This window comes from Etheostoma spectabile, chromosome 11 (assembly GCF_008692095.1).
Source record: "Etheostoma spectabile isolate EspeVRDwgs_2016 chromosome 11, UIUC_Espe_1.0, whole genome shotgun sequence".
Lineage (NCBI taxonomy): Eukaryota > Metazoa > Chordata > Actinopteri > Perciformes > Percidae > Etheostoma > Etheostoma spectabile.
In genome coordinates this window covers 15,348,137-15,366,351 of record NC_045743.1, presented here as the reverse complement: position 1 = coordinate 15,366,351, position 18,215 = coordinate 15,348,137, and the positions used below count along the sequence as shown (strand labels likewise).

At 39.5% G+C, this 18,215-nt stretch overlaps 1 protein-coding gene across 1 annotated transcript in view; it reads left to right on the top strand.

Annotated features, from left to right (window-relative positions):
• The first annotated feature begins 4,167 nt into the window (after window positions 1-4,167).
• lrp1bb (low density lipoprotein receptor-related protein 1Bb) overlaps window positions 4,168-18,215 on the top strand; it is a 203,630-nt gene continuing 189,582 nt past the window's right edge. Inside the window, 1 exon segment of the mRNA XM_032530345.1 lies at window positions 4,168-4,363. Within this exon segment, the coding sequence (XP_032386236.1) occupies window positions 4,168-4,363 (196 nt within the window).

Below are 18,215 nucleotides of genomic sequence, written 5' to 3'. Positions count from 1 at the left end.
GATCGGAGGCCTAAAATGCTGATTGGGACAGCCCTAGTATTTTCCAAAATGTCGATAACAGACACCAAGTGCCACATTACAGAAACATATTCTAACTGCTTGTCCTATCTTAACTTGTGTTTCAAAGATGGGAAAAATCTTCCTATTACAGAAGCAGTTCCTGAGCTCATGGCTATGTCCTATCCTATCTCCGACCTCCTATCTTAACTTAATAAATCAAACTGTAACATAACTGTTAATTTGATTGTTCAATCGATACTCGTCCTGTCATTTGTGTATCTTTGATTGGAATGTACCGGTAGGCTACTTGAGAGGGACAAGACATAATATCAACAGCTCTCAATTGTCAATGGTAAGCTAGCTTACTATCATGGACCAAAAAAGGACAATTTTCAAATTGTAAAGGAATGGCCTTGGCAGACAATATGGTCCAAAAAATGTAAAGCATCATCAACTAACTCATGACAGTTTGGTAAAAGCTAAATTCCTGTCCTAAAATAAGAGTTTTATTTACATATATGCAGTTAACCCTCGTGTTGTCTTCCTGTCAACAATGAAAATAAACCCTTTTTACTAAGGTTTTTAACTTTTTCTTATGTTTTTGCCCCTTTTTTCAACTTTCTTGATGTCTTTTTTCAATGTGTGTCACTTTGTTTTGACGTTTTCAACACTATGTCACACTAACTTATTAACTTTAGTTTTAAAGTTATTTTTGGAATTTATGGTCAATAAACCTCATTCATAGGAAATTATACCTAATGTTTGAGTAAGAAAAGCAGAAATTTGGAATTATTTAGACTTAAATTAAAGGAATGGATGTTGATGGAATATCACAGACTGGAATATGTCAACTTTTACTCAATACTATTTCAAAACCACTTTATTTCCATAATTCCATAATTTTTTTTTCAAATGCTATAAAATTAATTAAGGCGCCCCAAAATTAATGGAAGTAGAGATTTGTACTTGCCAAAGAGCATTGTGTGGAATCAATCATGTTATTTTGGGGAATTAAAAGGAACATTGATATAGGAAAACGGGTCAATTTGACCCGAGGACAACACGAGGGTTAAGAGAATGTGTCATCCTGGAGTTTAGGCACCCCTGATTCTTTGTTTGAGAGTAGTCTGTTGCTTTCACATTTTCGTGTTTGGTTTTCAGATGTATTAAACCATTATTTTCTCTTTTCCTCCCGCACTGGTTGTTGGATGACCTTGAGTCCCCTGAATGCAACATAGGTGTAATGGACTATGAGTGTCCTGAGAAGTCCACATACAGCTCTTAGAGCCAAGCAAGCTGAACAAGCTGAAAAAAGCTTTGTACCTCCTTCTCAATCTGCAACTGTATGATAGAGTGAGGACTATTCTCAGATCTGCTTGTTTTCAGCAGTACAGCACATCTTACATTTAATTCCCCACTTTGAGCTGTGTACTACACTGCTGTTTTTATAACACAGGTTTTGTTTTTTGTTTTTTTTCTGAATAGGCCTGTGGCTTTCAACTTATCCACTGTACCATATTGTGAACTGTGTGTCTCATGCAATTCAGGGGACTGTAATGCCTTAGTGGTTTGTAGCTTACCTCCTTGCAATATTATATTATTTAGAAATAGAATTTAGAAAGCTTAATGAAGACCTAAGCTCAAATGTAATCCAGAGTTTAATAAGACTGAGCAAATAGGTGAGTAGATGCTACATTGCATAATGCAGGATGAAGAGATTTGTTTTACTGTCTAAGTGCTCATGTTGCAGTATACCGGACGTGTTTTGTAATTGGGTCAGCACTCCAGAATTCATACCTCATCTCAAGCACAACAAACTACATGATGCAAGGAGTGCTGGCTGGGCCTCCTCCAGCAGGTTTTCAAACCGTCTTCTCTGTTGGCCTGACTCCAAATATCTCTTTGTTCGTCAAAATTTCAAAGGCTCAATGGCTTGAATGTGCCGGAGGTGGCTGTTTGGTGTCAGTAATAAAGCTCATAATAATGTGCCCGGCTGAGAGCCACTGTGTTTTTCCCACTGTAATGGTAATGGAACCAGTCTGCTTTTTTTTAATCTGCTATCCCTGTCATTGTCCCTCATTTGATGTTTGTATATAATTATCTGCAAAATACATAATGCTGTGTAAAACTGCAACTTTATGTATCTTTCTCATGCCAATACCAGCAGCATATGGAAGAGGAACAAAAGAACAACCGAGCGGTTACTCTCCCTGCCATTGTGTGTTTGTCCCATTGTTGTCCCCCTAAAGATGCAGCAACGGTGCAGCCTTTGTCAAGAGGAGAGGCTGTTTTGAGAAGCCAAAGGGAAAGATGAATTGACATAAGAGGTCATTTGGTTGACTCATATTTGGCCCTTTAACTTTCAAGGTAAAGTAACATGAAAGGAGGTAGAACATCAATAGGTAACTGGGCTGCTCCAAGGTCCAGGGGCAGTTTCTTTCATGGCTCCCATTGCTAGTTAAGGAAATGGTCCTTTCTGCCACCAATCCTCTGCTTTCCAATGGCAATCAATGTAGCTTTAAAGGCGAAGGAGGTATCCCTTTAGAGACTTCAGCAAGCTGAGCATGTCTCTGCCAAACTCAAGCCCAGCATGTATCTATTAATGCCTTGCTATTTTTTCAGAAGGAATGTAAATTATGTAGTAGACATATTCAGCTCATATGTAGTTCATTTATGTACAGCAGTCAGTATAGTATGTGTTTAAGAGGTGCCATTATTTAGACTTAGCTACTTGTTTGAGAAAAGTTAAATGATTAGTTTTGGATAGTAATTAATGTCACAATATTGCATAGCCGATTGTATTTTACCACTGAACTGTCAAATCATGCACTGTCCATCCATATTATTAAGGCTAGTTCTTGGTTATTATAATATTTATTGCAATGAAAATCAGTGTCCATTGAGTCTGACGACGTGTTTTTCGCTGAACATCACAATATTGTATTGCTTGATGATGGTTGACTTTTGGCTTAACATAAAAATAGTCTGTTATTATTGAGTTAACAATGTTTTGAGAAACATTTGGCACAAAGTTGGTGATGTTCCAATGTTTAAAAGCAAAATACTCTCAAAATACAACTCTCACCGCTGAAACATTACATTACTTTTTTTTTTTCTTTAAAAGGGGTTGATTGCTTGCTGTGCAATTTTAAGAATGACCCCCTTTTGAATATTTCAAAAGAGAACTTGATTTAAATGGGAAGATTTCTGATATATTGCATCAGTGGGAATAGGAGAGGCAGAATTGATGAGATGTTTGACCTTTTCAGATTTGTCCCTAGGTAGTAAATTTGCTGCAGGATGCCAGGGCAGGGAGCAACGGTGCGTTGAATCATCACGCTCACTGTTCAAACGCTGCATACCTGATCTTCCACTTGCTCCACTCCCACCGCTAATGGGTTAGAAACACACTGGGTTAAAGATGGAGCTAGAGAGCGAGTGGTAGTGCGGGGGGAGTTTGAGCGTGTCTGATTGTCTCTGGGTTAAGCTTAGAAAAAAATGACCATTATTGCTCGGAGCTGAGAAGTAACGACAGGTCACGTTGTGGTGTCAAATATTTAGCAAAAGCTGCTGCCATTGTGCCGAATGATTGAGCTGAGTCACTTGACAGCTACCGGCAGCAAACATGTCAACAATTTGACGGATGCTTGCTATATTGAAAGGCTATGATGACTTTTTAGTTGACTGGGCTTTCACTGAACTCCACCAGTCTCACCATCGAATGAAAGCACTACACCAAGGAGGCAAAAAGATCAAAAGAACAAACTTTAAAAACTGCTTTGTGATAGTTTGCCATTGCGTAAAGGTCTTTGTTAGAGGACAGTAGCTGTCAAAATCACAATACCCGGGCAGCATCTGTGTCTGCCTCTTCTGGTACTATAATCTTGTGGTTTGCAAAAGACATGCCCCTGACAAAAGGACATACAGTACTCTGTCGCTTGTCATCCTTCAAAAATATTCGTACAATAGACCTGCAGCATCTCGAAAAACATTAGCTGTGTTTCTGTTTCAGTCAGCGTCATGCTTCCATTGATGGAACTTTTTTTTATAAAAATTTTCCGTACATCGTAGCCTCTTCACTAGTTCCATTTACTGCATGTGGTTCTGACAAATGTCCAAGTAAAGCCTCTTCCTCTTCACTCACACCCATGTTTCCTCCGGTGAAACATGCGAGCCACCTGTTCACAATCATCCCTTCATTACTGCATCTTTTCTGTCTCTTTCTCCACCCTCTCTTCATGCCATCCAGAAGCCATCTTGTGCGACGTAGGGGAGTTTCACTGCCACGACCAGGAGACCTGTATTCCCGAGGCCTGGCTCTGTGATGGCGAGCCCGACTGCCCCGACGACTCAGACGAAACTTGTAAGTCATTCATTCCATCCATTACTCACTAATGCAAAACTGTCATATGGAATTCTGCCGCAGCGCCTGTTTTGTCAGCGAGTGTCACTTTTATAGTATATGAGGACTTGTGTTAACATGCATTAACTCAGAAAAGGTCTCCTTTTTAGTATCAAACACTCCCTTTTTCTGCCTATTCACTTAAAGTGTGTTAGAAGTCTGCAGTGTCCTCCTTCACAGAGACCACTGCTGTGGTAATTTCGAAGACATGAAACTTGCTCACATCTTCTTTGTAGCTGCCTTGGAAGAAGGCGACAAACGAAGAAGTGCATTTAAGTGTATTTTGTTGAAACTTGGAGTGTTTGAAACACACTTGGCATCCAGGTGGACAGCAGGATTGTGCTGCAGGAATGCTTTTTTAATGTATTTATCCTATTTCAAATATGATCAACATGGTAGTACACTGTAACTGACATACAGTACATTTTGTGCGGCCTCACCCCTGACCCAATGTATACTGGTATAGGGTCCAATCTCTCTTGTAACCTGCACATGGCTAAGCAGGTGGAGAAAATCAGTAGAAACAATTACTTCTTTAATGAGTATCTAACTAGTGTCACTATTGCCATTTAAATTGAGAATTTACAAGTATTTTCATTTCCGGTGTCTATTGATTTGTAATACAAAACCATTCAACTAATGAATATTTAAACTTTTTGTTATATTGTTTTTGTTTAGTGTGTAACACTGTCTCTAGTATATCATTTATTAGTTTGTCTAGTTAGAGGCCATGCACTTGAGGCACACTATCCTCAAAGATAGTCCAAATGAGGTGGCACCAAATCTGATGTTTTACAAGGTGATCAGCAAGTAACTATGATTGTGATTTCACCCAAACATTGTGCTAATGGCACCATTAGCCAGTCACACAGTGAATGGCTGTTTTCTTCATGTTTAAATAATGAATTTGTGCTTGGTGATTGAGGTGCTTATCCTCTTATTGCCACCAGTGGCACATGATACAGTTTGCAGCAAAATGTGGACTGTGTCTCCTGTCCAGTACATTGAACTCATCAAATTTAGAGTGTAATGTCAAACTGTGATGGACGCCATGTTTATGATATAACACCACATTGACGATTGTCATAATTACCTAACCTTAACTCAAACATGATCTAACTATTGGGATTGATGTTATAAAACTGTGGCACAGGTTTGATACCAAATGCATTTTGTTATGGTGTTTTGCACTGCACTTGGTAGAGATCCATGTTTGATCCAACAACATTCTATTTGACTACTACTTACCTACAAGCGCTTGACAGCACAAAAAGCAGCTCATCATTTCAGAATAAAGCTGAAGACAGCCAGTCGGGTTAAAAATGGGGTTTTATTGGGAGTGCTGTATTATTCGGTGAACGAGTGGTAGTGATGTATTGTGCTGTAAAAGAATCTGCTTGGCAGATCTGACTGCACTCGTTTAAACCTTTGTTCTTCCTTCATATCAGAACAGGATTTGTCATGCATGCTCTTGGGTATTGTTATTTACACACTTCGGAGACATAGATTTCCTTTAATGGATAAACAGAGCACTCATTTCATGTTATTATGGGCTGGATTAAGCTTTGTAAATTATGATGAGACTGTCACTGTCACGCAGTCTATCACAGCCCAAAAAAGACAACAAAGCCAAACTATTAACATTCACTCCAGCTTCCTCGCCAGTGTAAGTTATTGGGTATAATTAGGGCTTTATAGTTTTGGCAGTGACATCTGTGCATTAATTGACCACAGTGCACAATAATTATTAATGACCTGTGCGAGAGGTCATATATTAATTATAGGCTAGTTGTGGTGGTACTAAATGCATATGTCAATGCTACATAATGACAGACACCATCTGTTAACATGTTCACAGCTGTTTGCATGCTCTCTAATGTATGAATGTAATAGAGTGGGGACTTGTTGAGGGAGTGGATGTTGAGATAGGGCAACACAACACTGTGCCCCTCAATATGAGTCAGTACAGGAGATATGACAAAGTTTTTTTGATATTATGCCTATGTCTATTGCATCCTTTCCCATGTGTTGTAGGATAATCACTACATATATCAATCCACCCTTAATATATTTTGCTTCTCTTATTGAAGGCCTAATCTTTCAGTCCAGTCCTGTGTGCCATACATGTTTTCCCATGAAAGTCTGTCTAGGAGTGTTCAAAGACGCACTCCACTGATTTTACACGTGGACGTCAGTGAGGAGTTTTGACTCACAGACAGTTCAATGTCTTCTGCGTTCCTGGAGAGGCCTTTGAGTTTGAGGATGTCATCGGGGCATTCTTTACTTGGGCTTGAGTCTGTGTTACAAACTGGAGGTATGGGCTTTAAAATAACTAGGCATTAACTGCAGGAGGCAGGGACATTCTGATGACAAAAAGTCAGGATATCTTCATTTTTAACCATTCTTTTTTAATTTACTAAATCGTTTCTGTATGCAAGATTTGCCAACAGTAGGGTGAGCAAAACATTAGCAAGAAGAAGAAAAGAAGAAGATTTACTTTAATGATCCCCAAGGGGAAAACAACAAACAAGCAAAAGCAATAGATATTCTGTAACGAAGACAGTGTTGAATTCATATTTCAACCTAAAAAACAAGGGAGAGTTCTGAAATGAGTTTGGTAAATATTATAAACATTTAAGTTAAGTTTAAAGTATGTTCATTTCATATTCAGATTTAGTATATTTAAAGGGGGTGCTCCGTTGGCAGTTCCCAGCAGATTTCTGATATTGTCTCTGATTGGTTTCTCTGTCACCTATGATCTAGGGCTGCACAATTAGTCGAATTTTAGTCGCGATCACGATTTTGACTTCCCACGATCAAATTTGCGTGATCGAGCGATTTTTTTTTTTTTAAAGCGCCATTTCATTGAACGCTCCGTTTTTTTTGCAAAGCCAATCTACCACTCCATAAAGCCGTCCGCTCTTAAACCAGTCAGAGTAGTTCCCTGCACCCCGTGCAGCTTAATTTCTTCAGATGTAGACTCTGTAGTTATTCTGTCACAGAGGACAGAGTAACAGGAGGAAAACTCAACAGATAGCAGTCGGTCATACGTCGGTCTCAAGGTTTCACCAGTTTACCAGTAAACGCAACCTTTTGTCCCGTCTGTTGTTTTTCAGACAACAGCAGTGGCTAGTCGGTGCCAGTAGCGTCTGTTAGCTGTTAGCTCCTCTAGGACACACCGGTGCCAATGTCCTCGCATCCGCTGCAATGCTGTTATATGGATATGGTTTTATTTTGCGTTACATGACCCATTTCATCTGTAAAGCCGGGCCTGTGTTGAATCTCTCCTCTACTCTCTCTCCTCTTACTCGGCACCCGGCCACACAGCGGCGCCGGTCCACACTTCTGACATTTGTCCACAGTTTTAATTGTTATTAACACAGCTGTATATTGTTAAGTATGAGGGGCAAACCTGTATTTGTACCAGTCTTTCTGCGGGTAACTCTGCTATCACGGCCGCCATGGCGAAGAACACAGAAGAAGTAATTTAATGCAACTAACTTCAGTTGGTAGAGTAACAGCGTGTGAGACGGAGCTGCTGGACCGACCTGGGCCAGAGATTGACCCATTGCGAGAATAGCATAGTTCATAAAAATGCAGCGCAGTGACGATACAGACGTTTCATACACACGCCGTGTGTATCCGCCGTTCGACCCGTGCTGGACCCGTTCATAATGAGTCAGTCGTCTCTCTGTGAGTAGCGTCCATAACACTCCCTCTCGCAGTTATAAATAGCCTATGTGACGATAAAATTAGTTTTGGTTAAAATCAACAAATAATCGTGAGAACAATCATGCTCAAAATTTTGATCAAAATAATCGTGATTATCATTTTGGCCATAATCGTGCAGCCCTACTATGATCTGTCACTCCCTCTTTGTGGAACTGTTTTAAATATAAGAGATCTAATATAAGCTACACGGTTGCTGTGGGCCATGTCATATAATCTCCAGAAGGCAATTAATTATCACTTCAATTAATGTTGGCTCCATTTTATTTACAATGCCTGCAGAAAGAAGACCTTGCATATTCATCTAAAGAATTTGGCACAGCTCATTATCATGGATTATGTATTGATAGAAAGGGCAATTAGATCTGCCTTGCCCTGCAAACAGAAGACAGGATTGGAATGTATTCTGCCCTCTTGATTAAAAGCAAGGGCTGGGATAACCTGTGAAATAAGATCCTTTTATACAGGATGATATGGACTGAGCAAAGCCGTAGAAGATTAAAATAAAAGCACAATGAATGCACGGTGCAAAGCCACCAGCACTTTGATTTTACTGTGATACGTGTGGGCATTATATGGGCGAATTTATTATCTTAAGGAAAAAGGCAAGGTAATACCTTAAACTCCTGCTGGAAATATCAAAATGTTGGTGCACTGATGGCCTCTCTCTTCCCTGTGCTGGTTTGGTGAGGGAGATGTAATCACTGCATCTTCAGGGATGTGGGGAGGAGGGGAGGAGGGGAGGGGAAGGTGGCCTTGGATTGCCTTACCTAGAGACTAGAAGGATGCACCGGTCCATCCGCTCAGCCGCGGGCCTCACAGGACTGGACAGCTGACGACCGTTATTCAGGGAGCTGGGAAAACAGTGCGCCTTCAGGAATGTCTAAGGAAAACCCAGCTAAATGGCTGTTCTTCAATTCTTGCAAACGCTTTCTGTGCAATACAGCGTCAAATCTTTGCTTTTGGGGCCAGAAAGCTTCTTGTCTGGTAACCATTAAAGTGGAAAGAGAGTTTACTTAGAGTGTGATAATCGCATTCTTAGTTTGTGCATTATGCTTACAAGGACGTCTAAATATCAAGGGTGTCGGGAACACACAGATCTGCAGTTTGCTGGGCATGTAAAATAAAGTGGAACAGTCATAATTCACTTATTGTAAATGTAGTTTCCAGTATAATGTTATGAAAAAACGTTGGTGCTAATGGCTGTCCGCATGCAGTTCTCTCCCTGTATTGATGCTAAAAGCTTGCAAACACTGTCTTAGAACTTGAATCCTTCATGAATCCTTCAGGAAAGGATCTCATGGACTTTTGGCTTGCCTCAGTAGTGCTGCCCTAGGAGCTTTGTGAATCTGGTGGACGTGGAGAGCAGGGAATCCTTTGATTGAATTGTCCCTCCCAGAGGAAAATGCAATAAAAGGGGTCAGTGGCTGACTTCAGAAACATGGTCACAGAAACTGTTTCATGGCTCTAGCTTGGCTCGACCCAATCAACACCGATGATGATTTCAGTGTCCTCGAGGCACCGGGGAGGAGAACTGTTCAAAGACAGCTCTCTCTGGGGTTCTTGCACTTATTCCTGTTTGACAACAGGGGATGGTATCTCTCCCCATGGTTTCCTCTAAAGTCCTCATCGTCTCTATACTGAGCTCATCAGTATCCTACACAGAGCTTGAAAACAAGCAGCTTGATGACCCAACGCTGGGGTGCAGTATGTCAATCTCATGGTTATGCCACATAATGTATTTTAGTGAGGCTAAGTGATATCTTAATGAAGTATCCATATGTGGGTGTCTAGTCATTATAATGCTTATTTGTATTAGAATATTTCTACCTAAATCATTTTTGCTCGAAACTTGTTCTATACTGCCGTGCAAAGGCAAACAACCTTTACTTATTTTGTTGGATTCACTGTGTGTACAAATATCAATTTGGTTGTTTGTTGGAGAAAATAGTGAGTTGTCTTTGCTGTAATTTCCAAATCCCCCAGAGAAGCCAAGGCAGAATCCTGTAACCTCAGTTACAGTTCTTTGTCTTTGTTTTTCTGCATGCTCCAATTGAGTTAAGGATCTCTGCTTTTGTTTTGCTGTTCATCAAAGTGAAATTATGTTTTATCACGCTTGATTGACAGTGTTATGCCTTTGTCTTAATATTACTCATCAGATTTATGACAAACACACACAGTAGCTTGAATAAAGTTTTAAAGCAAATAGTGTTGCAGTTTTTTTTCCTTCCACTAACGTTACATCTAGCTTTTAAGAATGGCCCATTGTGGGCGCCTGGGTAGCTCATTCTGGTAGTGCTCAGTCCTCGACACAGTGGCCGGGGGGGAGACCTGCGGCCCTTTGCTGCATTTCATTCCCCTCTTTCTCCTCTTTCACGTCTACGCTGTCCTGTCACAAATAAAGGCCTAAAATGCCAAAAAATCTTAAAAAATAGAAGAAAAAAAAAAAGAATGTCCCATTGCTTTTGGGCTAAAATGTTGGTGAAGAGCAGCAGCCATGGAGGGAAACACTGCACACATAAGAACACACAGAGTTGGTTTATATTTGACAAAGTATCCCTTTAAATAGATAACCTATCTTTTCTTGTAACCTCATTAAAATCTGTCGCAAACATTCTATGAGAAGTTAAATACAGTTTATGTTAGGTTAATTTTGCCAGTATGAGAATACATAAATTAACATGCTATGTATGAAAAAAAAAAAACACACACACATTTATCATTACTGGGGGCGCCACGATTCTCCAAATCCTTGATTTGATTACATTTCAATTCTAAAGTCACAATTCAATTCAATTCTCAATTTTTACTTCTTCTTTTTTTTAAAGCACAGGTTGCTGTGCCATTTTTAGACCAGATCTGACCTTTGTTTGCAATTTACCACACTACATTGTCAAATATAAAACAATTACTAACATAAATTATAATGTTACGATAACATTCAATAATTCAAGTTGATTTGACATAACAGTTAAAAAAATAATTTGACAATAACCTGCCATCTAGTTTCTCAGTGTTCTTCACAGAAGATGATATTTAACGTCACAAATACACAAAAATAAAAACAATGAAACAGGTTCTAGCACTCTGAATAAATTCACAAAACTTTTGTCATTTTTGGAACATTAGAGATCTGCTTTATCATGTGGACAATCTTGAGTCAAATGTATCGTTTTGGGGAGAAAATTGTGTTGTGTTTGTTCCATAACTTTGAAAGCCGTGGAGAAGCAAAGGCAGAATACCATAACATAAGTTATGGTTCTTTGTTTCTTTGTCTTCTTTGTCTTTTTTCTTTAGAAAGCTCAAAATTGAGTTAAGGTACTCTGCTTTTGTTTTGCTGCCCATCAAAACAAAGTTACTCTTTGCCACGCTGAAGTTACGGAGTTACAGACTATAGAGTATATTTATGACTGTTATTGATCTCACGTTGCGACTTTTTGCCCGAAGACAGTATTGGTGAGAGTGAAACGGGAGACTAGAAAAAGGCAGCTGGTGTGTTGTTGTTAGGATAGCTACAGTAAATCATAGACTACTGTTATCTAAAAGATTTCCAATGTAATGGCTCAATATCTAAATGATTTTGACAATGTGGACGAGGTCGTTAAAATTGGATGGCCGTCTGTATTCATTTACGCCAGATTATAGGCTATCTATCTATTTTATTACAATTCTATAAAACCATATTGAATAGGGTAATAAAATACAGTAGGTGATGTTGACCTTCATTTACAAATGAGTTACTTCTCATTTACATTATTTTATATTTACCTTTATATTAGGCTAAGCATAATTGTGCCAAGATGATTTTATGTAGATGTCATCATTAACATCATGACCTGATTTGATTTAGTGATCAGAAACCAAGTGAGTGATAAAATGGAAGTTGATGCCTTTTGCCTTTGCATGACCCCTTGTTATCTTGTAGATAATACAAAGGCAGAGTACAGTAACTTCCAAATAAGGGTCAAACGTCAAGTTTGAGTTTAAGATTTTTATGTAGATAAATAACTTAATACAAAAAAAGTATTGCCAAATGTTTAATATCCTGCCTACAACTCATTTGGCTGGACAACAAAATAAGTCTAAAGTCATTTTTCTCAATTCTATACTCTGGGGAGTTAAGGTCTTTTGGCTTTGTATGGCAAAATTGTCCAATATCAGTTTTCCTGTCTGGTGATTGGGGTTGGTACTGTATATCACAGCTCTATTTTTGTTTGGCTCTACGCGTGAGATCCTTTGAGATTCCTCTAACAACATTCGACCGCTAAATTTAATTCTGATTGTGAAGTACATTTCTTAGATGGTAAGCCCACATTACCGTTTAAACATTTGGGAGTAGTTTGGCAAAGCCCCTCTAGAAGCTCTGCTTTAGGAGTGCAGAGAATATTTGATCTGTATGTTTGGGATGAAGCTGAAGTATAGTCAGTGTATTTCAGGCTTCCTATCGACATCCTGCAGGGTATTTTATCTGGCAAGTCCCATATTGAAATAAATGTATCACAAATGTGGTGGGTTCCCATGATAATTGGCGCCCGTATAATGGAGGTTTAGGGGGTAGTGTAGCATAGCACCCTATTACTGAGCAGAAGGACAAGGCGTTTTGCAGTATGTGAAGTTAAATTCCCTCCTCTCTATCTTCCCTCTGCTGACACGTTACCCTTCTGTTGACTCAACAGAAAACGCCAAACCTAAAACATGCCAGTGTTCCAAATGCAGCATGTTTCCTGTCAAGCATCTCTTCTACATGTTGTGAGAATTATTCACTTAAAGTGCTAGACTCTTTGAACCTCTATGAGAACATTAAAGTTGCATGATTGTGCTTTCACATCACTGTCTTCTGTTAAGATGACCTGTCTATGGTATTAGAAAGCTCACAGCCTGTCATCACACTCTCTCTACAACATTTAATGTGACTGAGTGTTTGTGCAGCCAAAGTTAATTGGATATCGTGTTTGGCTCTTCAGCCCTGCGTCTGGTGGCTGATTGAGGATCAAATGCACTACATTGTCCTTTGCTATCAACGTATTTAACCTGCCACACGTGTATCGTGTTTGCGTGTATCGTAATCAACTCTTTTTTTCAGCAGCAGCAGCAGCAGGAGACTTTGAAATTAGACTTTTAATTCTCTGTTTCTCTCCCTCTTCCTCTCAACATTTGGAACAGAACTTATGTACACTTCCTCAGGCTTGTGCCATCTGTTTTACCAGTAATTTCAGTAGGTGGGGGAACAGACACAACAAATATTTTGTGTACTTGTGTTTCTCTGTGCTTAGAAACATTCATTCCCATGGAGGCAGTGTCATTCTCTACGATTAAGACCATCTCTTCTGTCAAAATGTGATAGATGATTTAAAGGAACGTCATCTATTTTGCCTTTAACATTTCATCTGCTCATGGTCCGTCCTGTTCTTTCTGCATTGCCCCTGTTTCTTCAGTTTAACACATTCCCGTATGTTTGAGCGTTTGTCTTAGGCAAAACATTAGTGTGGGATGACTTCCGTTGCCTGGTGACAATCGTAGACTCGCTTTATGTCTCATCCATGTCAGAAGTGAAGCACTGGGGGGAAGAACATCACGGCTTTGTCTTTGCTCTCACAACCCCCATCTCAACAGTTAAACTGCACTGACACATTTTCCCTTTTGCCTTCCCTCCGAGAATGAGTATTGTAAAGGACATCGTCCCAGCATGTCACCTTCAGAACCAAAGAAAAAAAGCATATTTTTAAACTTAGCGTGCTGCTTGGAGTACTAAAGTCGACATTATCTCCCTGCTGCTGCGGCAGAAAATAAAGCATCAGAGCGATAGGAGAATTAACTCAGAGCAAACACAGTGACACATTCTTACCACAACACCCATTGAGAGAACCAGCATGTAACATCACTGGGATGAGTGCTGTTCATCTCACAGTTATACAGTAGCCAGGACTTGGCTCTCAGTAAACATATATCAGTGGCCTTTTATTTATTTATTAATCATAAATAATGGGTAGTCTAATAGATAATGAAATGCCTTCTCTTATAGCCACTCTATAAACATGGTCATAGTCCAATGATCATTTCAAGCGAGCTGAGTTAGTGCCAGAGGATATTTAGAAAGAGAGAAAATGCATGCCCTACCGCTCCCTGTGTGCATTCTACTCTAACCATGGTCCTCATTAAAGATGCCTTCAAGCCACGAAAGAAGACACATTTACTTGCTTATAATCAATGGATTTACACTATAAGCGGCACACCAATTTGAGCTATGAAACTCATTATATAGTGTGAAATATAAACAAAGCCAAAGGTTCACTGAACATTATAATTGAATGGAAGAATCCAAGGCCAAGACATATAAGAACTCCTCCATAACATTTGAAAGACATATGGTTAGTTTGCAGTGCAATCCGCATACGCAATTCACCTTTTGAAGTGCTCTTCCTCCTGCCTTGATGTGTGATGTGAGCAAATCTTGACTGTAAAAAAAACAACAACAAGAAAACAATTAAATAAAATGTTGTTTGCCATTGCTTTTGGAAAAAACACATATTAACACTTTCTGATGCTCTTCTATCCTGCCGTCTATCACACGCAGCACAATAACTACTTGGTTTAGGTTAGCAGAGTGTAGTTAGTAGAGTAGTTAGGGGCTAGGTTGTGAATGTAGTGGGACAAACTTGTTCAGCTGCCCACAAGTGCTACTTTTAGGTTTTTAAGATTAATCCTAGAAAAAAGTGGTCGTAGGGGACGGGATGCAGACAGCAGACTCTTGTGGTAAAGTCACAGGCTTTGTTGAATGTAAACCTACTGTAGTTCATCATAGGCAAGTGAACAACAGACCAATGTAATTGTATTTTTGTACTGAGGACATTCCCTTCAAAAGTTTGCCTTGTTTTGTGCAAAAATGCATTTTCAAAGGACGTGGAGTGCATTCTAAATGGGGATCTATTTTATCGTTACAATAATGCAATCCAGAATTCAACATGAGAAAGTAATGCAGTTCAGATAAACCTTTGACGTCACTATTTTATTGCATGACTGACATTAATTTAGATGGGATTATGACAATTTTGTGTATTGATTTATTTGATAGAAGACTGCTAGCGTTAAACACAACACTGTATATCATGCTCAAAATGAGACCATTTTCTCTGAGTATTGGTTTCAGCCTCTCTGACTACAATATACTGTATGTATTATTCATTGGAAGCTGGCCCCAGAACAATTGGATTGGAACATTTGCAAAATGGGTGGTCACCAAAGTATCTCCATTGAGTAATTATGTCGTTGTTTTACAAATACTCATAAATTGGCCCTTTTGCAGTGTTTTTTATTTTTTATTTGTATGGTGTTTCTGAAGTGCAGCTTTACTACATTGTCCTGAGGCTTCTCATTCCTTTCTGCGGACTGATGTATCGATTGTTTATTATAAAGTAGAGCCGGAATGTCACAGATGCCAACACTCAGCTTTATTCCACTAAACAGTAGCAACATTCCTCCTCGCTTTAAAGTACATGTGATTGAATTCTCAGCATAATTCAATCACATAATAACAATAATAACAAAAGGCAAATGGGTCCTTTCTTTGGTATTAGTAGAATCACCTACATACCTGTATGAATGCTGCCTTTTCGATTGAATACACATAACTTGACCCAAAGCCAACAATAACAGTAACATACTATGCAGTAACATATTAGTATTTTCACTAAGTATTCTTCTTTTTAGTAGAGCTGTCTGTCTGACTATATCAAAGAGGGTCAACACAAATACATTAAGGCAATCCTATGCAATGCATTTTTGCCTTTGCTAGACAGGATCATATTAATTTACTATTATTAGTCAAAGTTATGTCAAACCTTGGAATGTTCTTGATTGGCCAAGTCAGTTTGGTCTCTGTCCAAGTCAGTATGTCTTCCATGTGCTGAAGACCAAACTGAAGGTGTAAAGCTGCCGAAACAAGCAAGAACCGAAGATGGCTGCAGTAAAGGCCTGGCAAAGCATCTCCAAATGCTGGCCATGCGTATCCACAAACATGTAAAGGCATACACTTTTTCCCACCAGGGAGTTGTCCAGTTTAAACAATGCCATTGGCTGCTTCTCAACAGCCCCATGCAACAAGCCAGGGGTCAAATTGTCAAATGTCCCGCCGAGGCTGAGAAAGGAGGCAAGATGTATTCAGTACATAGTCCTTCACAACATTTAATCCTGTGGTCATAAAGTAATTATGTTTATTTCTCTGTGTGTGAGGAATCTCAGTCTTTGGATGTTGTGGACAATATTGCCTCAATGTGTGCAATCACAGAAATACAGCAAAAAAGTCCTTTTGACTGAGTGCATCTTTTCAAATGGCAAGGATGTAAAGGTCACACAGGAAAGTAAGTCTTTTAAAGAGACCCTTCAAGTTTAAACTACTGTCTTTTAAAAGCAGAACATGCTGGGGAGAGCTTTGGTTTGCATTGAAATTCATGAACTATTTTTTATTCGTAACGTTAAGAATACTGCTCTTGTTTGCAACATTGTACATCTAGTGCAGGGGTTCTCAACCTTTTGCAAGCTGGGCCCCCCCAAAGCTGGTTCATTGTAGTTGGGGCCCTAGTGCCCAACGCCCCACACACCACGAACGATAGATAGATGAGAGAGATAGATAGATAGATAGATAGATAGATAGATAGATAGGCTATTATTTTTAGGCTCACATTATTATTATTAATATTATTATCATCAGTAGCGGTAGGTATGCCTATTATCATTACTAGGCTATTTTTATAATTGGCAGTAGTACCAGACTTCTAATGTGAGCTTGCAGATATTATTATTATTAGTAGTGGTATTATTATTATATTAGATTATTTGAGTAGTATTAGGCCTATCATCATTACTAGGCTATTGCTATATATTTATATAGGTTACATGATTTATTGTTATTATTGTTATTATCATCTCATCATCATCCCATCATCATCATCATCAGTAGGCCTATTATTATTACTAGGCTATTGCTATAATTGGGAATTGGCACCAAACCTCTGATATTAATTTATGCTTTATTATTATTATTATCACTATGTCTAATAGTAGGCATCATCTGCATTTTTTAAAGAAGCTTGCAGGTTGGTGATATTAATGTGAGACCTGAGCTTGCTTTGCCTTGCAAAGATCCTCAATTCTTGGCTCAATGTTTGATAAACATAGCCTCAAATCATCCTCGATTTGTGCACGATTACGGTATTTAGTTTTTTTACGATTTTTCTCCCTTTATTAGATTGAGTGACAGTGATGTGTGAAAGGAGAGAGAGGGGGGAAGTGACATGCAGCAAATGGGCCACAGGCCGGATTCAAACCCGGGTCCGCTGCGTCGAGGAGCAAGACTCTGTACATGGGCACCCGCTCTACCCACTGAGCTATCTGGGTGCCCGGTATTTAGTTTTGAGTGCAGTCATTTTTGAGAATCCTGCCTCACACAAATATTTTTGCCCGCGAAGGGAAGGAAATCTTCAAGGCGACGTCACAGAGTTCAGCGTATTCCTGCATCAATGATGCCCAGAAGGCGAAAGAGGGGCAGGAGCTAAGGGGTTCCTTCAGTTCGACTGTCACTCTTCAGCTCAATAGTGTCCTGCATATCATTTATAGCTCGTTTGCTGTGCCACCAACGGTTTCTCGAACCCACGCAAAGATCGATAATCCTCTTTAAAGTACGTTGCAAATTTGTTTTAAATAGTTTGACTCACCAATCGGTAGTTTTTTGTACATAAATCCATCCGAACGCTTTCCTCGTGAAGGCGTCGATCAAAATCTTTGTAAAACTCGCTTTACGGCCTTCAGTTTGCTCTTTCTCCTCCGGCGAGGGCTGGAAGACCTGCTGGCCCGTCCGGTTCCGACTGGATCCGTTTCAGGGTGGACAATGTGCGATGCTGTAGTTGCCCGGGATTATATGAGCTGACGGCTTTTCCTGCTTGTTAAGCTGCGGGCGGGTTGTTCAATCCAGGACCCCGTAGAGGTCCAGCGCCCATGTTAGCACGGCACTATGCCACATCTCTTCTTCCCTACCAGCAGTTTGAAACGATGCACGAGTATTTGTCCCTTTGCGGGAGTAGTCCATTTA